This window comes from Clytia hemisphaerica, unplaced genomic scaffold (genome assembly GCF_902728285.1).
Source record: "Clytia hemisphaerica strain Z4C2 unplaced genomic scaffold, Clytia hemisphaerica genome assembly, whole genome shotgun sequence".
Taxonomy (NCBI): Eukaryota; Metazoa; Cnidaria; class Hydrozoa; order Leptothecata; family Clytiidae; genus Clytia; species Clytia hemisphaerica.
Genome location: NW_027104370.1, coordinates 206,875 through 233,685, shown reverse-complemented (window position 1 = coordinate 233,685; position 26,811 = coordinate 206,875). Strand labels below are relative to the sequence as shown.

Sequence of the window (26,811 nt, the reverse complement as noted above, 5' to 3'; positions counted from 1 at the left end):
AGCTATATTCCGAAACTACCATAACAATGAGTCTGACTTATAGATATTATTATCTTCGATAAATAAAATCGATTAAAATCGATGTTACATCGAAATTACAAAATGAAAGGAAAATTCTCTTTTTTTATCAACTTATATTTGATTTTTCTTCGGAAAATGAGTTCCAAATTCACTTTGATTAAATTGTATTTGTTCTGAAATCTCTAATTCTTCGGTAAATATAAAAAATCTTTCAGAAACACATCGGAATCGATCTTAATCGATAATTCCCGTTTGTTTTTGACCAATCAGAGCAGACCACGAAATCGAACGAATTTTCAAAATTTTTAAGACGTCATCACGGTACAACACGCATTCAGAAGAAACATAAGCAAAACACTGATATACAAAAACAAAAGTAGGGAATTTTATGGGGAAAATGCAATATTTCTTTGCCAGTAAGTATAGTAACTTTATTCAAATTGTTGGGTAGGGTAGAATCTTCCTCTCTTTATGTCAATTTTGAGCTCGGTTTTTTTGTAAAATGATTGCTGTATTAAAAGAAAATAGTCAAAGATCAAAATATCGTGAACTCTGAAGTGTCGGATAACTTGCATCAATGGGACGGAGTGGAGGGAAACTTGCATAGGCCTCAAATGAATGACCTGGCTGGTCATTAAAATACAAAGTTCAGTTCTGCAAATTGCATAGATCCGCAACGCTGCCAAATTCTGCTTCTTTAGCGTTGTGATATTCCGAAACGTTGCAAATTTCCGCAGCTTTAGGCAATGGGAATTTGATGCTCTGATCTGTTTAACCGTCGCGTTTCAAAAAATATTTGATGCGGCAAAATTTCATTATTCATTACCGTAGGATCGTCTAATCTCGACATACGTCTTGCAATCTCGACATAGCTGTAGGCTGGTCTTCGAAATAAAAAGTCAAACATAAACAAATACATACCAAAGTTATCAATCAATCACTAAATTGTACTCTCTCTCTATCACGTCACAGATTGTTAATATAATATGAGAAATGTGTGAACTGTTATTACTTATATTTGAAAAGAACACTTTAACGATGTAGTAATCACTAAAAAACTAATTAGCATGCTTTCAACGAAGATGCCCAAATCACAACAACATTTTGCACGCAAGGAATTTTTTAGTAGACCTTTATACCGTGAACCGAAAATAATTAAAAGAACCCGGTTTCCTTATGAATTTGAAAAGGGACTGGGTGTGCTAGGTGCGGCGCCTAGAAGTTTAACGCGGCCTCCTAGCGCCTAGAGCGTGTGCTTTCAATAAATAATAAGGAAATGGAAACCAGGTCGACTAAGCGCGCGAATTATTTTTATCACGTGACTTGAAGTGTAATAAAGTTGTAAAATTTTAATGATGGACAGGAGAAAGTTACGGGGAAGTTTGCATGCGTTTCGTGTGTTGTGTAAAACTGCTTATAATTTGGCTGTTTTCTTTAATTGAAAGGATGGCAATGTTTACTGAACTTCTAGTTTGATGGATGAACTTGTTCGATAAGAATGATACCAAGAATTTCATTCAAGGTTTGTTTTGATTATTTTACAGATCCGGTGTCGAGATTGCAAGACGTATGTCGAGATTAGACGATCCTACGGTATTCATTATTCCTACCTGGTGCACGACCCTCGACATGGCCCGAGAATTCTCGGGCCTCTTCGGCCCATGTTCGGGCCGAGAGTCCCTATCAATTCTTTTGGCCCGAACATGACCCGAGTCAACCAGGACCAGTTTACTAGCAAATATTTCCACCCTAAGTATATTTATAACTATGTTTTCATACCAAATAAGACATTTAATCCAGTATGGATTTCGTGTAACTAACGCCGAAGTTCTTCGGCGTACAACTGAAACGTTTTTGGCGCATTGGCGTAAGGGTACTTACAAAGATTGTTTGATTTTCAGTTGGCGTAAAGTAATAATTCCAGCTCGGCGTGAATGACTCCATAATCCTAATAATCCATCGAATTTTAGCTTCCATTTGGCTAAATTTGCTTTCGCTCGCTTGCGCTCGCGTCAATTTATTAATTATGTTGGCGCATGCGCCTCTTTTCCCATCTTGCACCCTTATTGAAAAAAAAAAAAATTTTGCTTGGCGGGAGGCTTGCTGCACGGAAAAATATCTTCGGCGCGAGATTTTGTGGAATCCATACTGGCATTTAATATTTATATGAATTTACAACATTCATATATTTAATATAATTAAGAGAAACCAAGTTTTTCTCAAAGAAAATGTTAAAAAAATTCAGTCCTGAAATTACACGCCTGTTTAAATCATGTTTTCAAAAATTGGCCCGAGTGTGGCCCGAACACGGCCCGAATTCTCGGGCCATACTCGGGCTTTAACGCGAATTCCAATAAAAGTTTTGGCCCGAGAATTCTCGGGCCATGTCGAGGGTCGTCCTGGTGCTTCCAATCTCCAACGAAGTTGAATTCCACCGTGAAATCGAGCTGCTTTCACTTTCGGAATCAAAATGACATGCGACATCGTTTTTTAGAACGTGTTAAAAATCACTTGCTCCGGAAGCGCCGGAAGAGCTCCAAGACACGTCTAAAACGCGAATTTCTAAAACGCCCTTGATGCCGCCCACTGCTTAAAAAAATGCCTGCCCCATTCGCGGACGTGATTGGAACCATGTTTTTTACTCGAGGCGCACATTTTGTTAGAGAAGATGTTATTTTTGATTCACTTTGAGTGTTTTGGATAGCTTGGCACAGGAAAAGAAGAAAATAATGAACTTTTTTGAGCGGCGGCTCAAGAGCATGCGGGCGGTCGACGGTAAACAGAGCATCAAATTCCCATCGCCTTACTGCTGCATAATTTCGCAGCCCTGGCCTTTGGACCAAAATAGGCATCGCAGGGCCTGGACCGGGGTCCCAAAATAATGTGCATTTTGAAGAACAACCCAAATGGAAACTTTTCACTCTAGCATTTTAATTTCCTACCTAGCGATTATTCACAATCATTCTTGGAAGAAATGCTACTTTGTTCAAAAAACCGCTACTTTGTTTAAGAAAGAAAGTTTTTGCCTGATTTTGCATGTGTTTAGAAGAAAATTGGTAGGCACTCATAATTTTTTAAATCACAAGCTTCAATTGGAAGCGTTGCGTGCGTAAAATAGCAGCACAACCCTGGGGGAAACGCTGCAAAAAACCGCAACATTGCAATATTCCGCAACGTTGCAATATTCCGCAACGTTGCGGTTTTTTGCAGATCTATGCAATTTGCCGAACTGAGTTAAAAATGGTTGAGTAAAGCTGCAAGCAGGGATCTGCGTAGTTCATTTGTTTTGAAATTTTGCTGCTTTGATTCGTCAGTCCATTTGATGGTTTTATGATGCAAGTTTCCCTCCACTGATGCAAGTTTCCTGACTTCACGGTAACTACTTCAATAGTTGGTGACCCAATGTCTTTGGACCTAGAAAAATCATACAAAAACAAACCTCTGGAAAATTTCTTTTGGTAGTTTTATCTGCCTGCTTTGACCTATTTGATTTCCCTTAGGTCAACTGTGTAATTCTAGAAGAGAATGAGCAGAATCCGAAAGATCCAACTCATGAAAAAACAGTTTTTTTCGAAAAAAAAAAAGAAAGATGGCAACCTGTGGACAAAAAAGCCTTGTAAGAAAAAAAGCCTCAACTACTGCCATTCAAAAAATACTTGTCCAAAATGACGAGTATGTTAGAAAGCATTTCTATAAAAATCAGCTCGATACATTTTCCTTCATCTAAAATATTGATAAAAAAGTTAATGCAATCAGTTTCAAAATTAGACGTCCAAAATAAGACGTCCAGTCTGCGACCAACAATATCTAAAGTAAGAAAAAGAAGACTACATTGGGGTCAAAACATTCTAGGCGCAGAAAAAAAAGAAGACCTTACATTACAATCAAATCATTCATGGGGAATGCCCGCTGTCTTCAACTTTGACAGCTCTTGTGCGAAGTTTCTAGCTCCGGTTTGAAATAACAAAGGAAACCGGTATTAATTGAATCTAAGTATATATAGACAAATAATTCCTGCATTTTAATCAAATGTGGTAAGGTTGCATTGAAAATATTCAAAACCTATGCAAAAAGAAAATATTAATATAAAAATTGCAGGCATAATTGACATTATATTAAAGTGTAATCTTGTAGAAGAAAGATTAGATTTGCTTCTCTTGAAAACTAAAAATAATCATATTCGCTCATCTCTTAGAACAAGCACTTCAATAAACCATAACATTAGGCATAAACTTTAAAAGCTGAAAAATCCCCAGCAAAAGGTACAAAAATAATCCTTATTCGGCTGACAGTAAATTATTCTCCTGGGAATAGAACCGCCAAATGATCAAATCAAACCTTTGATCTGAACCCCCTGATTTACAGCGGCTCTTTTACTAATGTGTTGCGCTTGACCTTGTATATCAAAACAGAGATTTTAATATTTTCTTGCACAGGAAAGAAAGTGTGACGTCATAATTACTGCTTTCAGTTTGCGTGTTTTGAAAGTTTGATGTGTGTTCTCCATCTTTGTGGAATTTTTTAATCGCATGAAAACAGAATATATGCTTTGTCGTTAAGAACAAATTTCTAATAGGCTTTTGTTGTTCTGCAAGTATATTTTTTTGGATTAAAAAATTCCATCTTTTTATGTTCTAATGATTATAGTATTTCTTTATAAGGTGCTTTGTTGTCTTTTTAATCTTTGTGTTTACAATCTTGCATATTTTCCAACTAAATCCAACGATAGCTTTTTCGTTCCTTTATTTTTGCATACAATTCAAGAATGTGGATGGAAAGGCAAAAAGGTCTATTGTTGAGCAGTCTAGACTTAAACTTCCTATCAATCAGGATTAAAAACTAGGCTAGTCCTATCTACCTCTTATCTTTAATTCCATTTGCAACAATACAAACTGACACATACGCATTGACAAATAATTCTTGCTGTGAGAAATTTATATTGAAATCTGCAACAAAAACGAAAGTGGTTTCTTCTACTGATTGCTTTGTGGCGCTCCTTCGGGGACTATTTATTTAATTTCCACCAATAAGAGTGCCGCATTTCACATGGCCCTTCTTTTTGGCACCCGTGGCCTTTCGGTGCCTTGCCCAATGGGCGGTTGTTAAATCCCACCCTTCATAACACCTCTTTTATTTGTTTCAATCAGTGATCCTAAGAAGATCCTATAGATTTTTTCTCATCTTCAATTCTCCAAAGAAAGCGGAAATTTAATGCAAGAGGTAGATTGTCAACAAAGTGCTGTAAACAGCTGTAAAAAATCATTGAATGAAACAGGGGGGCAGGCCATATTTTAGAAAGGCAGGGCAGCGTCCGTTGGTGGCCAAAAAGGGCACTCTTTCTTGTGTTTTTCTGCTAAAAAGGCTGTTTTTACCAAAATTTCAGAGATTTCAGGAGGGGCAGCGTCCGATGACCGGGCACTAAAAGGGCATGAAAAATGGTCTGGGGGGTTGATAATATAATCTCAGACATAATGACGTTTACTACGGTGGTGGTGTGACGAAAAATAGAACAAAATTTTACTACCCAGGGTAGTTAAATACTAAAATGGGTGGTATCTATGCGTTAAATGTTGAAAAAAAAATTTACTACCTGGGTAGTTAAAACTGGTAAAATTAGCAAATTTTAGCTATTTTTGTAATTCTTTTAATTTTTTGGATGACTTTTCTGTAAAAATCTAAAAAAATTATAATTTGAAAAAATTTTCTGTTGGAAATTGTCTCGAAATTTTTTGTCAATATAAAAAAGACTTTAATTCTAAGGGCAAAACATTAATTTTTGCATTAAGTGAAAAATGTGTCACAGAAATAATCATTTTTTAGCTTATTTTGTAAAATCAAGCCGAAAAGCAACCAAAAAATAGGCGGTCTCCATGACAAATTGTCCCAAAAACTTTTACTACCAGGGTAGTAAAATACCTCTTCCAAGAGTCTGGGTGGTGGTATGTAAAAATTCGTAAAAATCTTTTTACTACTCATATATGTCTACGATTTTACTATCGACCCCCCCCCCCCATGAAAGAAGAACTTTTAAATCTCAAATATTTTCATTTTGAAGAATTGGTGCAAAAAAGTGAAACATGGAAAAGTTTCATTTTTTATTGCTTTAATTGATTTGAAAAATTTTCTATGTTTAGTTTTTTGCACAAGCCCCTGTAACTATGGGCCAAGCACCCCGTTGCTAAGATGTTGGCTTGAAATCGAAAATGAAACCATTGAAAATGAAAGTAAAATCAGGCTCCACTCCATGATCTCCTAATGTTGATATAAGAGTTTATACTGTCCTTTGCGGACTGTTTATTTAATTTCCACCATTAAGATATTGTCGCATTTCACATGGCCCTTCTTTTTGGCGCTCGTGGCCTTTCAGTGCCTTGCCCAATGGGCGGTTGTTAAATCTCACCCTTCATGACACCTCTTTTATTTGTTTCAATCCTTGATCCTAAGGTGTAGACCATTTCTCATATTCAAACAGAATAAATGGCCGCCCAAATGTATATGATTTACAAAAATGTCTTCCAGAGCCGAACCAATAAAAGATATTTAGACAAGATATTTAGAAAAAACATAAATTAACATGATTGTCAGTTTTAATTTTCCATGAAGATAAATTGCTGTTAAAAGATCAATGCTGAAAATGAGTAAAATAGTCAAAAATTGAAAAAGTGATCATTTTCTAAAAATATTTCTCAATTTTTTTAAGTTCAAACTGTCAATACCTAACAAGTGTCAAAATTTGAAAATAATTGGAAAATTAGCTGATAAGTTATAAGCATTTTAAGTTTACGTTACGCCGGGTGTGCCACAAAAAAGTTTCTCTCTCTGAAACTGATTTTCTCGAATTCTAAGAATTTTAAAAGAACCACTCCTATTCCATTAGAAAGAAGAAAGATAAACTTTTGATTGGTCATTTATTAAATTTGATTCATTTGATCAAAAGTTATGCTCAATTGAATAAAAAAATTACTTTCAGAAAGTGCCTGAAAACGTTAAAAATCAACCTATCAAATTAAACAGAATAATTACACGATACATCAGTATTTTCGTTTCAGTCATTTAGATGTTGAGCAATTCATGTGAACAAGAAGCCAAATACATTAAATTTGAGTTCCTTAAAAACAGATAAAACTGTCACCACCTCCAAATTTTCAACACAAAAAATTTCCAATCTAGTCCAATGTTACATGTTTTTCTTTTTATAAGAATAAAGTTTATAAGCATTGACACCTGGATTTTGTAAAAAAATATTCTATTTTCGTCCTTTATTCTTATAATGAGAGATCTGGAAAATATTTGTGTTATGATTTTTTGTCGTCCTGTTTATTAGCCCTTCATTGCTAAAAAAAATGTACTATAATATTTTTTAGGGTAGTTTTTTTTTGCTCTTCCTAGTAGATTTGCCATGATTTTACTATTCCAGACTATTCTCAGTTATTGTTTCACAATGATATCTCGAAAAAATTGATAAAAATTGAACCTAATGTCTTATTTTTCTTTTTCATTTCAGTTACGTTATTGGCATGTGCCTGCTCAATTCAGGCCTTATACAGCCCTTCTGATGATGTTGTGGAGCTCACAGGAGGAAATTTCAATCATAAAGTTATAAACAGTGATCAAATCTGGCTTGTTGAGTTTTATGCACCATGGTAGGAATATTTTTTTCTGAATAGTTTTGTTTGCTTCTTAATCTCGTCTTTGCAGGTCTTTGTTACTTTATTTGCAAAAAACAATAAAATTTAGCTAATCTGAATGATGGGCAAGTTCTATATATACTTCTCACATAAGAATTTTTACTTAAATCTTTATCAAAAAAAAAAGAACAGAACAAAATATGCTTTTAATTTACACAAAAATTATATTTCTGTTTTTTTAAATCTTCTTTCTTTCATTACATATTGTTGATATTTTTTCTTAAACCAGGTGTGGTCATTGCAAAAGTCTTGCTCCAGAATGGAAGAAAGCTGCCAAAGCCTTGAAAGGAGTTGTTTCAGTTGGTGCTGTCGATATGGATGTCCATGGTTCTGTAGGTGGACCATACAATGTTCGTGGATTCCCAACCATCAAAGTTTTTGGTGCCAATAAAAATTCCCCACAAGATTACAATGGTATGTTATTGTTCTGGTCTTCGTACAGGCAATTATCTTTCATGTTTACATTACAGACATTGATATAAAGTTCTTCCGCCCCAGACAGATTTCTGTCTCAGTGAAACAAAGTCAATAGACTTGTCTGTCTCAAAATTCTGAATAGAATTTACCAAAATTTAAGAATAAATGCTATTTTTTAATGTGTAAAATTCATTGAATACATTACTTTGACAACTGTTAGATAATTGATCTAAATAAGGCATTTAATGGAGTTTTAATTAAGAATACACCTTTTCGACCGTAGTCGCGCGGTGAGACGCGTTCCGCTTAATTATTTATTAATCATCCCCCTAAACTCAATCCAATCCTTTTTGACACATTTTTCTACTGTCTATAGTTTCGAAAAAAGGACTGGGACGGTTTTAGTGGGATGAAGCGGACAAAAAAATGCCCGGAAAAATGTCTATAGAAACAATCTTCGTATCATTCCTAAATTTCAGGTGCAAGAACCGCACAAGCTTTAGTTGATGAGGCTTTGAAAGCCGTACAACGCTCAGTGAAAGATAAATTGAATGGTCGTGGTGGTGTAAGTTAAAACATGCTTTTATAATTAAGCGCTTTGTACTACGGAGCACCACATGTTCTAAAGTTTGAATTTGATTTGAAGAGGACTGTTGTACTTATTTGAGGAATAACTTTACATTTTATTCGTTCTAAAATTCGTGATCAATTATGAAAAACTTTTTCATTTTGTATATTACAAATGTTTGAATTATTTATGTAAAGTTACCGTGTATTTTTCGAATAAACACCCTTTTTTTAACGCCTCCCCTGCTCCAATAAACGCCACTCCTTGTAACCTAAAAAATTTGATAAGTGCTTGTTATCCGAAGTAATACAGTATTAGTAGACTATGCCGAGACTATGCTATAGTAGACTAACTTCTAAGACGAATTCGAATAATAAAGAATAACCTCAAACACGCAAATCAGCAGTGGGGTGGAAATTTTGTCCACGCAGGCAAAAAATAGTCGGAGGGGTTCAATGTCTCGCAACATATTACGTTTTATAATATACAACTTTGCTGTATCATAATATCATAATATATGACATGGACGATAGCATCGTCTACGGTATTATTGGATGGTCGTGCTTCTCTATTTCTTTTTTGCCAGTAACTAATTGTTATTGAAGGTTTTTTTTATTTGATATTTCTAGTCAAGCCGTGGTGGAAGTGGTGGAAGCGGCGGCGGTAGCAGCGGTGATGCAGTTGTTGAATTAACTGACGCCAACTTTGAGAAAGAAGTTTTGAACGCCAAAGAACCTGTTCTCGTTGAATTCTTTGCACCATGGTAAGATATATCTTTCTGGGGGTTGACCGTATAGGGCAACAAAGGCTTGCCGCTAAGGTTCAAGAATTGGATTTGTATGTTTCATTCTTTCATATATTTACGTTGAATATTGTATTGTGAAAAAGTCGGCGTTAAATAAATTCGTCAGACCAAGATGATTTTTGATCGGTTACCTTAAGGGGGCTAATTTTAGCAAGAAAACTGATAAAAAACGGAAACTAATTTTCGTGGTCGAAAAAAATCCAAAAAAAGCTTCGATTTTGGACTTATTTTTTTCATTCTTCTATGGGTTTTTCAGATTTTTGATGAAAAATCGCAAAATTTGTAATTCGCGGGTTCTGATTTTTTGCCGTTTTGCCGAAAAAAGCGAATATTTTTCCCACGAAAATTAGTATAAGTGCATTTCGAGAATAATTACTTTCTACAGAATGCAACTAACAATTTATTGCTCTCTTTGAAGGCGCGCCAAATAAGAAAAATTAACTCATCTTGTTTAGTGTATGTAAACACGTGGTAGCGAGTGCGATTCGTGAATAATTGCATGAGTCTTTTTTTAAATATCGAGACAAAAAATCACGAGCGAGTTATCATGTGATTCCCAGCTAATCTTTGGGTCTGGCTACTTTTATACCGTTAAGAAAGAAAATTACACTGAAAGTATTTTTTTCTCTTCTCTTTATGTTTTTCTTTTATTGTTGTTCATAGTTTTTCTTTCTCGCAAAGTGAATTTCGAATGAAATTATAACGTTCGATTGAAATTATAACGTTCGATAAAAAAACGAACGAAAAAACATTAGACTCTATTTTGTAAAAATTGGTGCGTCGTTGAAGAGTCTGATTAACGAATTTAATTGCTCTCCGGAGAATGCAATTAGCGAGGTTAAACACGCTTTATTTTGACCGTAAAGTGCGATACCGTAGGCCTGTACATAACTTGCCAAAGCAAACCATGTAAGTGAAATCTTATGTACTGACCTACGGTATCGCACTTTACGGTCAAAATAAACTCGTGCTTAACCTCGCTATTAACGGTTAATTGCTCTCTTTGAAGGTGGGCCAAATGAGAAAAAATGACCCATCGTGTGATTAGTTCGCTTAATAAGGGATTGATTTTGAAATGCTAAGGATTTATCTTATTTATCTTATTTTACCAGGTGTGGACATTGTCAAAGATTAGAGCCTGAATGGAAGAAAGCTGCAGCTGAGCTCAAAGGAAAAGTCAAACTCGGAGCACTCGATGCTACTGCTCACCCAAATATGGCACAACGGTAAGTGTATGTAAAGTTGCTAGGAGTTATGGACACAAGTTTCCAATGGGTTAATTGACCAAAAGCTTCAAAAAAGTAAAAAGAGGGAAAATGAAAAACAATGTATCCCTACAGAAGTAACTGTAGAACCCATTATTATTTGAAATGGACTAAAACTTCTCGACTCAATTCAAATCGACCGTCTTTCCATTCATAGAATATAATTTTTCATTTCCAGATTCCAAGTTCAAGGATATCCAACCATCAAATACTTCCGAGCCGGCGTCAAAGATTTCAACTCCGCCCAAGATTTTCAGGGTGGGCGTACCGCCAGTGATATCATTGCATTTGCTTTGGAACTCCACTCCGAATCCGTTGAACCACCAGAGATCATGGAATTGACTTCAAACAAGATCTTAGAAGATAACTGCAACGAGAAACCACTCTGCATTGTGTCTTTCTTACCTGATATCTTAGACACCCAAGCGTCCGGACGTAACAATTTTTTGACCGTCTTACGTGAATTGGGAGATAAATACAAAGCTAAGCTATGGGGATGGGTTTGGACTTCAGCTGCTACTCACCAGAAATTAGAACAAGCTCTTGGCATCGGTGGATTCGGATATCCAGCAATGGCAGTCGTCAATATTAGAAAGAAGGTTAGAAAATGTATTTGCTTTGAAATTATAATTTTCAATGATAATAATCGAGTCTTCATCACTCTGGCACACAGGTCTGTAAAGCCTGAAGGGCTAGATAGGCAACTTTAAGCTTTATCCAGCAAAAAAAAAGTGAATCAGAAATTTGACTTTTTAAATTTCGTGCCGATGGATAGCATCTAGCATTTTACTTATTTTTGGAACGCGAGATAAAAAAAGTAGGCGGAAAACGCTATTTCGCATCTCTCAAACCAGTGAAATTGCTTGTTATCACGTGATTTCTTTGGTAGGAAATCCAATCCAATCTCTATTTCGGGGCTCATTTTTTGAAGGCTCTAAAAGTTTCTATGTATGTAAGACTCAAATGCTAAGTGACACGAAGCCTCCAAATTTATCCATTTTTTATTGCGTTTAGAAGCTTTACCCCCGCCCATATTGAAATTTGAAAGGTTTTTCTCTGTTAATTGACCTTTTCCTCTATTAACTTTTTTCGGATAGGTTTTCGTTGGACTTCGCGGATCATTCAGTAAAGACGGTATCGACGAATTACTCCGTTCGATCGCTGTCGGCCGTGGACGCACTGAGAAATTAACAAACGGGTTACCCTCAATCAAGGACGTTGAACCATGGGACGGATTAGATGGGAAAATGCCTGAAGAAGAAGATATTGATTTGAGCGATATTGAATTGGATGATCTCGATGATGAACCAAAGAAGAAAAACGATGAATTGTAAAAATATAAACTTTTTTAAACTTTCTAACTCTTGACATATACGTAAGATTGATCACGTCGCCATTAAACACCCAAAAAACAAGGAATCCCTTTTTAACTTAAAGGTTTTGTTTTTAAATAAGAGTGATATCGTTTGCTTATTCATCAATTTTAATTCACAAGCTTTTTCACATTGGATTAATGCGGAGCAAGATTGGTCAGAAAGAGGAAAAGAAAAAGATTTTTTGCTTATATCAGCATAATCTAACAATAGGAAGACACTGTCCTGATATTTAAAATGTGTCTGATTTGAAACGGGGACACTTATGTAAAAATAAAACCTTTAAAGTCGCTAAATTGGTTGAATTTCATGTTATCGATATGAAAAATGACGTAATCTTAACTTGCGTGTGTCGAGAACAGTACACTCTCTATTGTTCATTGCTTTGTGTCTCCTTGATACTCTAGAGTTGTAGAGAGTTTGCTGCTTTTTAGGAAGTTTTTCGTTCATTTTTTCATTCATTTATTAGGCCACCTTTTTAAATTATTTCTACTAACCGGCGACCATCTTTTCAAGGAGTTGAAAACAATTTACACAGTTTTTTTATCGAACAATGAAAGTTTTTACTGTTACAATCTCTTGTAGAGCGGGGTTTCAAAATAGTTGTAGATCATTCACTCGTATGTATGTATTAATGTTTTTCAAATTTGCTTGTGGCACTATTTTTAGTATTTTGCCCAAAGTTTTATGTAGGTTTTTTGACCTTTTTAATGTTGTCAATTGTAACCAAAAATGATATAAAATTCAGAAATAACAGTTTTTTAAATGCCGGATTTAAATTTATGAATTATGATTTTATGCCTCAATGCTTCAATCCATTTACGCTTTACATATTATTTTTAGTAAGGCTCGAGTCCTGAAATTAGCCTTTTTTTACTATCTCTAAAGTAAAAGGTTTTTAGATAATCTAAGCATAAAAAATCACAGTCCTTGACCCAATAAGCATGAAAATGATATAATGTCAAGGGGGGTCAAAGCAAAATTTTCAGAAAATCAGCTAGAATTCTAAGCAACCCCAGCTCTGACGCGAAAATTGGAGGTGCTTATAAAAAATGCGTACTCGAGTAAAATTAAGCTATCAACATGGCAAAATAGTACATGTGGCCCAAGTATGTCACTGAACCTGATTGCGGATTCTAGAGCTATAAAAAACCTGCAATCGTTTTAAAGAGTTTTTAACCCTTATTGTTTGGCTATTTTTCAAAGATATCGATATTTCAGTACAAAGTTTCTTATCGGCTAAATAGAAAGTTTTCCAGCCAGTTGGGCTCACGGGAAAGTCCGATTCAAAAATTGAAAGTCACCCTCTGCTCTAGAGGGAGAAGATTTTGACGTTTTAGCATCTTTAGTGTTTAGACCCTAACAGCGGAGCCCATTTGTGAAGGGGCGCCAAGAAGGATTTTTCAGACTTCCCTATCGAAAGATCTGCAATTGAAAAACCAAAAAACTGTCATACCAGAGAAACGGAATATGGAATAGAATACCAGCTTCTTTGATCACTCAGGGTCAAGCCGGAGTTTTTACAAGTTCTTTGATGACTCTGTTGGTCGTTAAATGTTGAGACAAACGAGTTTATTACTTTTTCTAAAGAACGCGTCATCCCTATTGTTTAAAAATAACCAATCAGTTAGGCATCTTGTAAAAACTCCATCATCATCTCATCACTCAAAGTGTTCTGATCTTTTCTATTTAAATCACTTTTGTTTTAGCTTTGTTTAGATCGCTAGAAAAATCTCAAGAAAAGATGGCTCGTCCTAAGAATTCTGAGCAAGAAAATATCCTTTGGTCTGAGCGATGTGTTCCCAAAATATAAGCCCCTAAAGTTTACGCATGATTAGACTCAAAATAAAAGAATTTCCTCCTATCACGCTAATTATGCAGTAATTCCATTAACCGAACTAAATCTAACTTTAGAATAAATTTTAAAAATCGGTGAAAAACAAACTTGATTATTTAACAATTTCTTGAGCCCGATGAATCCGATTACATATTTCTGTGATTTCTACCGGAAACATGAAACAAGCTGACACGGGTGTTATGCATATTAAATAGTTTCTTTTTCTGATCTTTTTTAAAAGGTCATTCATGTACAAAATAAAACAAAAGTGTTTTTATCGACAACTCGTCTACCATAATAAATTAACGTGCATAAAAAACATCATTAAAATCTACATTTTACAAAATCATAATTCTAGAAATAATTACTATATGTACAGGCAATAAAGTGAGCTTTAAAAAACTTCTTTCTTAATTTTCTACTACCACGTACGTAAAGGTCTTCAAAAATTGGAGGTAGTTCCACAGATATCCTGTAAAGCCCGAAGGGCTAGGTAAGCAACTTTAAGCTTTCTCCACCAGAAAAAAAAGTGAAGCAAAAATTTGACTTTTTAAATTTCGTGCCGATGGATAGGATCTATAGCATTTTAATTGTTTTCGGACCGTGAGACCAAAAAAAGTAGGCGGCAAACGCTATTTTACATCTCTAAAACCAGTGAAATTGCTTGTTGTCACGTGATTTCTTTGGTAGGAAATCCTACCAAAACTTCCTTCACTTTTCGATAAAGGCCGCAGATCTAGCCCTTCGGGATCTGTGGGTAGTTCATCATATCTGCTAAAAGCCAATCCTTTTTTCAAAGATTCTTCATTTATTCCAAAAGTCTTATTTTGCTTTGTTTTTGAACCGAAGTTTTAGACCGACATACTTCTATTCTTTGATGCTTTGATCGGTGATAGTCGCCGTTCGCTGGGTCTATATAAGACCCCTGGATCATAGAATTTTAGGTATAATTTGTAAATCTTAACAAGACCCTTGAAAAGTAATAGAAGTACGTGATTAGGGTTTTAAAAATATTTAAAAAAACAAAAGATATAAAAACCTACAAGTCAATGCTAACAAAAAACAAAATTAAAAAGCGCCTGAAAATCGCGACGCCACAGAGCCAACACGAGACACAGATTTCCTTTTACGTTTCGGTTTTTCGAACTGCATTAAAACAAAGACCAGATCAGTTGGATCCAAAACAAAATTAAAGGGCGGGAACGTGATGACGTAACGTTTCGTGCTTGGTATTTTGTCCTTCATACGTTGCGAATCTCGGAATCGGTAGAGACCCAAGCAGATCATGTTGTACGTACGAAGAGCGTACAAAAATAGATCACCGAATAAACCACATTCCTAGTAATGAAAAAATGGAAAGTAAACTGTGTATTTATCATATTCATGACTTATGCGAATCAAGAGAAATTTAAGTCTTCCAAAGATTGGGCTATTCCAGAAATAGTCTGTACCTCCTATGTTGAGAAGGTATGACTTCCAGGGTGGTATGGAAAATAAAAAATCCAGGGTGGTCAGTAAAATGATTTAGAAAATCCAGGGTGGTCAGTAGAAAAAGGTTGAAAATCCAGAGGGATCCAAGTCTGACTGTGGGACTGTAGAACTATATGTTGAGGAGGTAAATCCAGGGTAGTCTAAAAAATGAGAAGAAAATCCAGGGGGGGGGGGGTTCTTGAAAATTTGAAAAAAAATCCAGGGTGTCACCTTTCCCGAAAATGATCTCCTCAACATAGGGGTTACAATTTTTTCTGGAATAGCCCATTTTGTCTTACTTAGAAGCACCTTGTATTCACTAACAGTCAGCATACCAAACACTGACACAATCAACACAATTAACAATTTTTTGGAAGTGAAAGAAGAAAGAAAGGTCTCTTTTTTTTAATTGTCTGACAGTCTTTGACTATCTTAACACCTCAAATCACAGACCTAGTTGGAACCCTTTCCACCTCGGAAAATCGGTTGTAAAAGGTGAATTCCAAACCCTCACTCATTTAAAGAACTAGTTTTCCATATCCATTGGTATTTATTTCTTTCATTTATCTTTACTGGCCTTAAATTATCAGTGAGTCACTGAGACAGGGGTGTAACATACTAATACTTCAATATAGTTGACTCTAATTCGATCTTCATAAGGGACCAATAATTTTCTTCGAATCATAGAAAGTATTTCATAATAAATAATTTCTAACTGACGGGACAAATATTTTAGTTCGAAATACAAAAAGATTCGAATAGTAGAGGTTCGAATTAGAGAGAGTTGACTTTATAAAGATTTTTAACTACTTACCCCATATTCCGATAAAGGCCCTTCGAACAAAGAAATTTGCGCCACCCGACATCTGTTCCTGACAGCGGCAATCTCTTGTGTTTCGTACGAACCGGACGGCTGCTTGCCTTCTGCTAACAATTCGTCCAGTTCCGGACTCACAGAACCGGTGACCAGATTACGGACAAGTGTTAATACGTCACTGTTGAAATATGTCTGATGAAAAAAGGGAAAACCAAGGTTAAAGATGGTCGAAGAGTCAATTTTGGCTTCTTGAAATCCACTATGAATTATAATACATTCATAATTATAAAAATCAAAATATAATAGCCGCATTCTTTTTCACCGTCCAACATAATACATTCTTAATTTTAATACCTCTTAAATATACCTACATAAAACTTACTTATATGCTTAGCACTTTTATATGCTCTTTCTTTTCATTTTGATCACTAAACAATCCTTTAATCTTCAGTAAGCTGAATACAGTAGTTAAAGGGATAATCAGATGGTCTGAGATATTTTCCATGCAGATAGCTTCTAGGATTTTAGGAAAAACCTCTAAATTTTTCGGTGTATTTATTTTCTTAACTCAAGTTATGCCAATTTGAAATCTCGAAAAATGGGACTTTTCAGGGACTTTTCACACTTTTTTCTATTGTTTTCAAGCAAAGGTTCAAAATTTCAAAGGATTACAACGCCCCTACAAACAACTTCACACATGATGAGAGTCATTTTAATTGGAATTTGATATACATTCGAACCCGTAACCACAGGATTGTTAACTAAGTAAACGAACTTGTTTAGAGTGTGAAAAATACACCTTTCAACCCTTAAACTGCGCAGTTGGCTTCTGAGGGTACTGATAATGAATTTACAAGGAAAATTACGTTAAAATTCATTGTCTATGATAAAATCGAATGCAACGACCCTTCGAAAATTTGACCTAAGATCAGATTTAGAAGGCCATGCTTAAGATTCTTTCTTGGTAAATTCTAGCCCAGTTCCCTTATGTTTTAAAGGATGGCAGATGTTTGCATTTTCAAAGTTAGGAAATGGAATTGATATGATTTATCCTATGCGGCTGACAGCTTTTTAAACAAATACTTACCGCACTGACGAGTGAATCGAGAACCGATACGGTGAAAGCGGAGCCGCAAGCGTACGGTTGCGTTAAAAAGATTCCATCATCGTCGTAGATGTTCATATCATCTTGATCAATGTACATCGCGTTCGAATCACATACTGAAGGAAAAAAATGATTTAGAGATCCATTACCCTTAGTCGTTTAAAACTTTTGACCCTTTTTTGATCCAAATAAGACTGGTTTTAGTCTATAATTACCTTTTTGGGGGGTATTAAGATTAATTCAGAAACGTAGAAATAAAGCTAAAAGTAATGGAGGGAACAATTTTATACAAACTAAATCCCGTAACAATAATCGTATTATTACATAACTATAAACGACTCCAGTCTAGTATTAAGAGTGTAATTTCCGCCCCGGAAATTAGCCCCCGCCCGCTGATTAGCTACCTGGGAGTATAATACCGTGTTTAGAGTAATATGTTGAAAACCCTAGATTGAGTCAAAGTCACAGGTAGTATATGAGAAGCACAAATCTTCGTTAGAAGATGCTTGCAAGCAATGAAATCCCAAAATCACACTGCTCTTAAAATAGCAAAGCCTTTTCAAAACTTTAATCGACCAATAAACTATTTTTCAACAACTAGGCCTGTGGCTTTTCTTTGCGTTAGTGATTTTAAGTCAATTCAGAGTAGCCTAGTTAACTTAGCCCATATTCATCACAACGCAACATGGTGAGACATACGGCTTACGACAATATAGCGTTTAGTGGCGCTTTAAAGATTTTAGGATTGTAAGTTTCCCTTTGAATACTGTTACTGTTATTCCAATCACAACTTGTCATCGGATTTATCCTAGTGACTGAATCAAAGTAGCATAAAAGATTTCTAGGGTAAATTCAATCTCGTACCCAGAGTCACTTAAACCACTTTTTGATTTTACTAATTGACGTGATACAATCGTGAGCCTTAACCTATATAGCATCCGGGGGGGGGGGGGGGTACTTAGGCAAATGGAGGGTACGGTATGTGCCGCCCTTAAGGGTACCTTTTTTGGATTTCCAAAGTCCCGCTAAGGGTCAGAAAAATCAGAAAATCAAATTTCAGTCAGAAAAATAAGAAAATTTCAACTTTCTACCCTGTAAAAGATCGAAATTTGGTCAAAATTGGTCAAAATTGTCCTGTTAAGGGTCGTAAAATTCCCAACATTTTCCTTTGTTTTCTCCTTGTTAGTCCCGGTAAGGGTCCAAAGTTCGAAGGTCGGGCGGCACCCCCCCCCCCGTCAGCTCGCAACCCAGCTAGTACCCACACCTTTCGTGAGCGCTAACAGAAGAATGCAAAATTGAGCTAAGGGGATGGGAACGAGCCTGGGCTAAATTCAAAGTAATTTCCACTTACCAAGTTCAGTGATCATAGGGATGTTGGCTCCATTCAAAGCTCCTTTGAACGTTTTCTTGACTTCTTGTATCATACTATTACCGCCCGCTGTCATGTGAGACATTGAAGTTTCAGGGCGTCCAGTCATACGGGTGGCCGCCCTTGAATTGGCGCCCGATGAGAATCCCACCCGTACATCGGCAGAACTTTCACCGTTGATAGAAGTTCCTCGTGACGAATCGACTTTCTTGATCTCCTCCGTGACTGCTAGTTCTGATTCGTCAAAAGTCATGGCTGAATGATAAAAAACAAGACAATATTTTTCAAAATAGTCAATAATTTAAGTGATAAAAAGCCAAAACTTGATGATAACATTTAGTTAATATGCATCTTGAGAAGTAATCTGGTATACTTTGGTTGAAAATTGTGTCTAAAAAGAAATACTTTTCCTTAACCCAAATCCGAAAAACCTCGCCACAGTTTCTACTGACCCAATGTTTACCGTACCCACCTTAAGAAGTATACTTTCTATAGCTATCTACCCGAAGGTAGGAGAGGGCACCACTCCTTCTCCCTGGATTGCTCCCCTCTCCCTTGATCTTTATCTTAATTGCTGAGTATCAAGCACAGAGGCATCAAGTACTAAGTACGCCCCGGCTGATAATCGAATCCACAACCTTGCGCACCGTAGTCGGATGATCTACCACTGCACTACGGTCGCTAAGGTCGCCTGAGACATATCGACTTGGGTGTATGTCAGTTGATTGAAAAATAATTTTACCTTTCAAATTCAAAGTAACCAGGATGACTTCTTTATCAGAGAGAGCTTGGTGCTCATCTTCCTCGCTACCATGTCCGGGTGATAACAAAATACACATGTCCGCTGTATTCACATTGACTGCCCGTAAATCGGAACGGTTGTAAGGCGAACCCTGGAATTGGAAACGGGATAAGATTTTAAAAACTAAAAGAAAAGATAAACTAGACTCATCAAAACTCAAAAAATTTCTCGCAGAAAAGGATTAGATTTCAAAAGCTAAGAAAAGATAATCTAAACAACTCAGATTTTTTAGAAATAGCCAGAAGAATACTGATTTAAACCATGAATATTTTGAAGATGTATATTATGCACGTTAAAGAATATTTTTTATTGGGCCCCAGGGCTACAACTACAATGCTAATTAAAAAACGCCTTTCCCGTTTTAGTTTTCTTTTGTTTTTATTATGCAGAGGGCAATCCTTCAACTTCAATCATATTTCAAGATCTAGGTACTTACAGGTACGATGTCGACATCAGGGAAATTCGCCAACGTCGGCCACTAAAAGTAAAAAATTGGATATTTCTTATCATATAATTTCTAAGCTAAATGTCATTACAAGTTATCAGCGATCATAAAATTATAACACAACAAAAATTCAAAATAAAACAATCTTTCTTTCAAAATATATTTTAAATGCCATTCCGTAAACACAAAAATTATGACAAAGAAGTGTTAATGTTTCAACATTCCGATCATATTTTAGGATTTAGGATTTAGGCTAATAATATGGTTAGGGTTCTTCTCTCATAGAAAAATGAATGTTACCTCGCGAGCTAAGAAATCTCCATCCCCAAGAATGACAACTTTTTTGACATCGTGTGGAAGACGATTGCTTGCACGCAATGGAAGTACCTGCAGAATGAAAAGGGAAAGTAGAGAGAACGAACGAACGAACGAACGAACGAACGAGACGAACGAGCGAGCGAACGAACGAACGAACGAACGAACGAACGAACGAACGAACGAACGAACGAACGAACGAACGAACGAACGAACGAACGAACGAACGAACGAACGAACGAACGAACGAACGAACGAACGAACGAACGAACGAACGAACGAACGAACGAACGAACGAACGAACGAACGAACGAACGAACGAACGAACGAACGAACGAACGAACGAACGAACGAACGAACGAACGAACGAACGAACGAACGAACGAACGAACGAACGAACGAACGAACGAACGAACGAACGAACGAACGAAAATTTAGTCTAAATTACAGACCTCTATAGATATATTTCCTATATAGGTTTATAAGAAATTATTTTCGCTAGAGGATGAGCAGAGACCTAATAAGAAAACGGATGAATGAGTCCTGGCTTAACTATATCATGAACTCGGTGAGGAGAGTTGTCGTTGGTAAGCTGATGAAGAAATTTATTCATAAAGGCTTCAGCTTCGGATGGTTCTGTATAACGTATTGGGGTCTTACAAGTTGTCTTAAACCAAGCGGTGGTGAAAGACGTTGTGATAAAACCAGCACAACAACATGGTTCTTGAACTTCCTTTCTGCAGCATCACCGAGACTCTGGAGAAAGGAGAAAGTGAAAATATTATCATTATATTTATCCTTATTCATCTGTTTGGTAACCTATAAAGATAAAAGGCCCATATATAATATATTTGTTGGACGGAAATGCAATTCAAACAATTTTTTTACGAGACATTCTCTTTCGGAGAAATATTATTCCTTAATTTTTTGGAGGATGATGCGAGATAAGAAAGAGAGAAGGTGAAGGGGAGGTGAAGGTCCATTCCAAGTAAAATTCAAGGGTCTCTTTAAATTGGGCAAAAATACAGGGGATATCCCTGAATTTCGATGGCATTCTAAAGAGGTACCTTGTAAGGGGGACAGCCCAACTTTTGTATTTGTATTTAAGTATAAAACCGAAATATCTTTGAAAAAAATGTCATACCATCCTGGCAGATATATAGCTTCTTGTTTCGCACCAATAAAACGTCCCACTTTGGTCAAACTTTGGTTTTTCACCACTTGCAAAATAGTCTCCCGTCAATGATTGTTTACTGGAAATAAAACAAATTTAAAAAGGAATTTTTAAACGAATTTTGACACAGTTTCTCTATAGAACAATTGATCGTTTTAGCAAACAGAAATATATGACTTTCTACTGATAACTTACTCCTTTCTACATTCACTTGGTTCAGCTTTAAGGGAGTGCACTTTATACAGTCGACCCTCTCTAATTCGAACTCCGTAATTCGAACTAAATCACTTGTGCCTTCAGGCGGAAAGTAGTGTTAAATGCTCTGCTCTGTATGATTCGAATCTATCTCTAATTCAAAGAAAGGTCATAATCCCTTAATGACCGAATTAGAGAGAGTCAACTGAATTTTTATCTCACTAGCCCTAAGTCATAAAAAAGGTTTTTTTTTGTCAAATTTTCCTTAGCCTCGCTTTACCAACTGAAGAAGAGATGAGATGCTTATATGGAAAACTTACTCCTCCTTAGCTTAGGTTTCATTCTGTGTTAAGTTTTTTTCTTAGCATCACTCAACCGGACGAAGATAGAAAACTTTAGTAATTTAGTATAGAAAACTTACTCCTTTTTAGCTTCGTCAGGTTCGGCTTCGAGCAAATGCACTGGATCAACATCGACTTTTGTTTCGTATTTTCCTTTCTGAGCTGGATTCTTCTTTTCCTGTTCTTGTTTCATACGTCCTGAAATGTGATTGGTCGATTGAGAAAAGTTAAAGGAATATGATTGGTTGATTTGGAAAATAATGAAATGTGATTGGCTGATTGGGAAAAGTTAAAGTGTGATTGGATATAAAGAAACATGGTAAAATTTGGTTGGTTGTTTGGGAAAAGTTGAGAAACGTGGTTTGTTTTTTTTGGACAAAAATTTTGCAGTAAAATCATATGCCTAACAATGAATGACACAAGCCCTGACTAAGAACTTTTAAATGTTTGAAAAATTTCAAAAGACATCCCTCGGCCATCTTGTCCACCTAGTCCTTAAGAAACTTAATCAACTGAAATAAAAGAGCTTCCAAAGACAGACTTAGGTATTGAATGAATGCAAGTGTCTCTTCTAAATTTTTGTATCTTGCGTTGGAAGCTATTTGTAAAATTGTAAGGGGCCACTCGCAGATGGATGTTTCCCGCGACTAACGTTACAATAACACGAGGGGGTGGGGAGCATAGTTTTCGACTGTTTTTCAAAAAAAATGTTTGATAATTTGTTGGTCTAAAATAAGATATAGTAGGTAGGTTTGAAGAGTTAAAAAAGGAGTAATTGATTTAATCGATTTTTGGTGGCTGACGCTAAAAAATCGATATGTGAGTGGCACCTAATAAGAAACTCTTGAATTAATTTATCTAATAACTAGAAACGAAATCAGATAAACATACGTCTGCATTTACATTTGACCATTCGTTCAGGATCTTGAAGGTCTTTGTGACACTTCGCACAATATTTCGATGCTCTAAAAGTAGAGTACATACAAATATCAAAAGGTTTCATATATATTATAGTCTAGCATGCTAGACGACTTAACTCAGTAAAAAATAGGAAGTAGAAAACTTGACAGGAGCATCAATATAGTTTATTTTAACCATATCCCGACATAAAAATTTCCCGCTTTCAACAAAAACGTTATAAACGACTGGATTCCCAGTCTATATATATTAAGATGATGATTTGGAGAAAGGCTTCTACTATCACCTCTAGCTAGCCTTTAATGTCAAAAGTAGTCTTTTATTGATGAAGGTTTAAACAAGGCTTTATCCCAGCTGGCACACAACGTTGTTTCAACGTTCATCCAACGTTTTATGGACGTTGTGAACGTTAATTAAACGTTGAAAGAAACGTTGTGTCCAAGCTGGGATGCGTCTGTGTCCTCAGCTGATTAAAACGTTGTTTAAACGTTAATCAAACATCCCTAACGTCCATATAACGTTAGATAAACGTTAACGTTGTGTGCCAGCTGGGTCAGCATGATCAGATCTTCCCAACAGTAGGTTTGTCTTGCAAATCCCGCCATTGTAACATCTTTTAAAGTTGATTCCCGTGACAAACGATGAGGAATGAATACGTAGGGGTGTATAGTCACTTTTGGTCGGGGTTGGTTGTGGATGGTGATATTTATCGTTCTTTATGAAATTTGTCGTTCTTTTTGTCTATTTTTAGTAATGCAGGATTTGTTAGATAGACCCCCTCTCAAGGCGTATTGTGTATGGTATGATTGAACAAAATAAACGTGTGTATTTACTTCGCAACATCGCTGGCATCTTGGGCGAAAAAGAAACCACGCGTTCCTGGTAAAAGTCTCAACTTCTTGTCATTGGGATTGATAGCAAAGCTAGGAGAGAGAAAATAATCATAAGTCAATTCTGGTGAACTGTTAATGTTATTGAGCTCTTGTTTAGACAGCCAACCTTTTGCCCACTTTAATTCATAATAAAAATATACAGGGCGAAAAGTGGGCCGTCTAAGCTAGACTAAACTGATATCCTCGTGCGCCTGTTTGCCGAACTTTTCCATTTCTCAGGGGAAATTTGGTCCTTTTTTTGGTCTGACCATAAAAACGGTAATATGTAGACTTGAACATAAAAAGTCAAGTAATAATAATGGGAATCAAGTAGTATTAAAAAATTATCAAAATCTTTTTAAAGAAATATTTGTCTCAGAAACTAGCTTCTGCTCATCCAAAAAAGTTTCTTATCGAGGCTATGCTTAATACTATATAGGAAATGTATCTATAGGAGTCTGCGACTCAGACTACATTTATCAAAACTGATAATATTCAAATTTCAAAGGATTTTTAAAAGAAGTACACGTTTTTAATAAGAACAAACTATATAAGAACATAAGGCTTCGATGGCCAAAATGTTAAGAACAAGTTAAGAACATTTTAAGGCTTTGGGGACTCTAAAACACCCGATTTCTTATGAAAACGGAAAAATACCCACAAAATAGTGAAAATAAGAACATATTAAGAACAATTTTAAAAACACCCGGTTTCTTAAGGAAAACGAACGAAATACCCACAAAATAGTGAAAATAAGAACATGTTAAGGAAAATTTTAGGCTTTAAAAAGTTGAGAGCATCCAAAATTTTGGATTTTGTTCTTATAAAAAACGTGTAATAAATCATTGCATTAGAGTACTTACTATCGCTCTTTTCTTGAGATTTTCATTTCGATGGCAATCAACATTAAATTCAATTTTTCAAAACATAATCTAAAAAGCAAATGCATAATGTTTTGTATGGTGCGCAATAGACAAAGTAATATTATAAATGCCATCGACTATTACACTTCACACTTTATACTAAGCCCGTCTCCGTGTATACCAGGCTTTATGAGGTTACTGCTGGATGTCAGTAAGTAAGTTTGCGACCGCAGTCGAGGGCGACCCGACGGCTTCCTTTTTCTCTAGCTGTTTAGCCAAAGGTAGGGTAGGGCGTCACTCCTTTCCCTGGATTTCTCCACTTACCCTTGATCCGTCTCTTTAATTGCTGAGCATCAAACAGAGAGGCATCAAGTACATTGGGAATTGGGAATCTTTGGTATGACCCGGCTAGGGATAGAACCCTCAACCTTGCGCACCATAGCTAGATGCATTACCTTCATGCTACGGTCGCTGTATGTCAGAGTATACCTACGTATTGGCCAATTGTACTAATAATAAGTACTTGATACCATCTAGAACCCAGGGGGAGGGGGTGCTGGGTTGCGAGCTGACGGGCATGTGCCACCCGACTTTCTACCCTTGGACCTTTTGGCGGGATAAAAAAAGAAGAAGAATTTTGTGAATTCTACGACCCTTAGTGAGACTAATTTAACCAAAACTCGATATTTCTAGGGGCAAAATTTTCCTATTTCTCCAACCCTTAATAGGACTAAGATATAATTTTCTGCTTTTTTCAATCCTTACAGGCCAGGTTCCAAAAAACGGTAAAGCCAATACACCTTTTCGACCGTAGCCACCAATTGCCGCGCGGGCATTTTTTTGTCCGTTTTACCACCCTATAACGTTCACAGTCTTATTTTCGCACCTAAAGACAAAAGAAAAATACCCTAAAAAAAGGATTGGATCGAGTTGTTTAGGGTGGTAAATTACAAATAAAGTGGCATGCACCTAGCCGTGCGACTACGGTCGAAAAGGTGTACAGTACAGGGACTCAAGGCTCCAAAAAGCCTCCTCCTTAAGGGCGGCACATACTCGTTTAGTTCACTTGCCTAGGTACCCCCCTGGGTCTAGAACACAGTAAAACCAATAATACACTAGGTACGAATTCTATGACTTACTCTACTGCTTGTGGGAAGGACATTCCAATGAAAGCATTCGATAGTTGAGCTGTGTACATCTCATTTGCTGCACCAATCATGTACGCTACTTTCCATTTCTCTGATTCTTGAATCTCCTCGCTTATCTGTTGAAGTTATAAAGAAAAAAAATAAATAAATGTACGGACAGATGAAGATCTTGATCTGGCGACATTGTTTCAACGTCCATGTCATTTCTGAGCAGATCCATACTCCGCGTATGGCTCGTATTTTATCTAAAGGTCGTAAGAGAAGTTTTGATCTTTTTCGTAATGTGGGAACACAAAAAATTAAAAAATGTTTCTATGCACACTTACGCATAAAATGTATACAGTATGCACATAAAATAAGCTTTTGAGCAACGCGAATTTAAATGTTTTGGCTGTAGAAGCAAATTAGATAATCAAATTAACCGCAAGGTTCAAGAAGCACCAAAAAACTAGGCAAAGATACTATAATTGTGTTCTACGTACCGTATCGCTCCTCATAGCGAATAGATTTGCCAGCAACGTTGAGAATCCAGGTGCATTACAACTTTGTGCCACGAATCCAAGTTTCAACTGAAAAAAAAGTAAACAAAAAAGTGTTTCGTGAAAATATTAACTGGTGAGTTTTTGCTCAAACCCTTTCTTTCCTTTTATTTAAGACAAGGAAGCTTGTTTTGGTTCGAGTTGTGTCCAAATTTTGGCTGAGCCTGAGATTGTTCTTAAATTTCTATTGTTCTAAACAATGGAGCTATTGTTCTGAGGGCCTAAGTCTGAGGCTGGTGTTCTTATAAAACTGTTCTTATAAATTAACCCGTTGTCTGTTTCTTACAAAGTAAAACGATGAAACGTGTAAAAGGAGCCTTAAGAAAGACTTTGCAAGCTGAGACCTAATAAGTTTTCGGGTCAAATACTGAAATGTTGACTCTCTCTAATTCGATCTTCAAAGGACAAAAAAATTATTCTTATTATATTCTTATCATTCCGAATTACAGCGGAGAGGACCAATA

At 36.1% G+C, this 26,811-nt stretch overlaps 2 protein-coding genes across 2 annotated transcripts in view; one reads left to right on the top strand and one right to left on the bottom strand.

The window, feature by feature from the left end:
* The first annotated feature begins 353 nt into the window (after window positions 1-353).
* Window positions 354-12,916, top strand: LOC136818508 (protein disulfide-isomerase A6 homolog). Its single transcript, XM_067074850.1, has 8 exons — window positions 354-437; window positions 7,526-7,664; window positions 7,939-8,123; window positions 8,606-8,691; window positions 9,324-9,457; window positions 10,612-10,725; window positions 10,943-11,363; window positions 11,862-12,916. Exons 1-8 carry the CDS (start codon window positions 410-412, stop codon window positions 12,096-12,098), a joined length of 1,344 nt encoding a protein of 447 aa, XP_066930951.1. The 5' UTR covers window positions 354-409; the 3' UTR covers window positions 12,099-12,916.
* Window positions 12,917-14,186: 1,270 nt separating this feature from the next.
* LOC136818430 (calcium-activated potassium channel subunit alpha-1-like) overlaps window positions 14,187-26,811 on the bottom strand; it is a 37,063-nt gene continuing 24,438 nt past the window's right edge. The window contains exons 17-31 of the mRNA XM_067074769.1: window positions 26,291-26,377; window positions 25,800-25,924; window positions 24,661-24,729; window positions 23,759-23,848; window positions 22,899-22,972; window positions 22,088-22,205; window positions 21,442-21,550; window positions 20,958-21,053; window positions 20,283-20,369; window positions 19,974-20,015; window positions 19,478-19,628; window positions 18,718-18,990; window positions 17,349-17,482; window positions 16,259-16,453; window positions 14,187-15,312 (exon numbers count right to left, since the gene is read on the bottom strand). Coding sequence (XP_066930870.1) covers window positions 15,043-15,312; window positions 16,259-16,453; window positions 17,349-17,482; window positions 18,718-18,990; window positions 19,478-19,628; window positions 19,974-20,015; window positions 20,283-20,369; window positions 20,958-21,053; window positions 21,442-21,550; window positions 22,088-22,205; window positions 22,899-22,972; window positions 23,759-23,848; window positions 24,661-24,729; window positions 25,800-25,924; window positions 26,291-26,377 — 1,920 coding nt within the window. The 3' untranslated portion in view covers window positions 14,187-15,042. The remainder of the gene's footprint in view (window positions 15,313-16,258; window positions 16,454-17,348; window positions 17,483-18,717; window positions 18,991-19,477; window positions 19,629-19,973; window positions 20,016-20,282; window positions 20,370-20,957; window positions 21,054-21,441; window positions 21,551-22,087; window positions 22,206-22,898; window positions 22,973-23,758; window positions 23,849-24,660; window positions 24,730-25,799; window positions 25,925-26,290; window positions 26,378-26,811) is intronic.

Excerpts from the sequence above, each read along its gene's own strand:
- LOC136818508 (XM_067074850.1), top strand. The coding sequence starts at position 410 with ATGGGGAAAATGCAATATTTCTTTGCCA. Across the intron at positions 7,665-7,938 it reads GTTGAGTTTTATGCACCATG|GTGTGGTCATTGCAAAAGTC; the intron begins GTAGGAATATTT and ends TTCTTAAACCAG. Across the intron at positions 11,364-11,861 it reads TCGTCAATATTAGAAAGAAG|GTTTTCGTTGGACTTCGCGG; the intron begins GTTAGAAAATGT and ends TTTTTCGGATAG.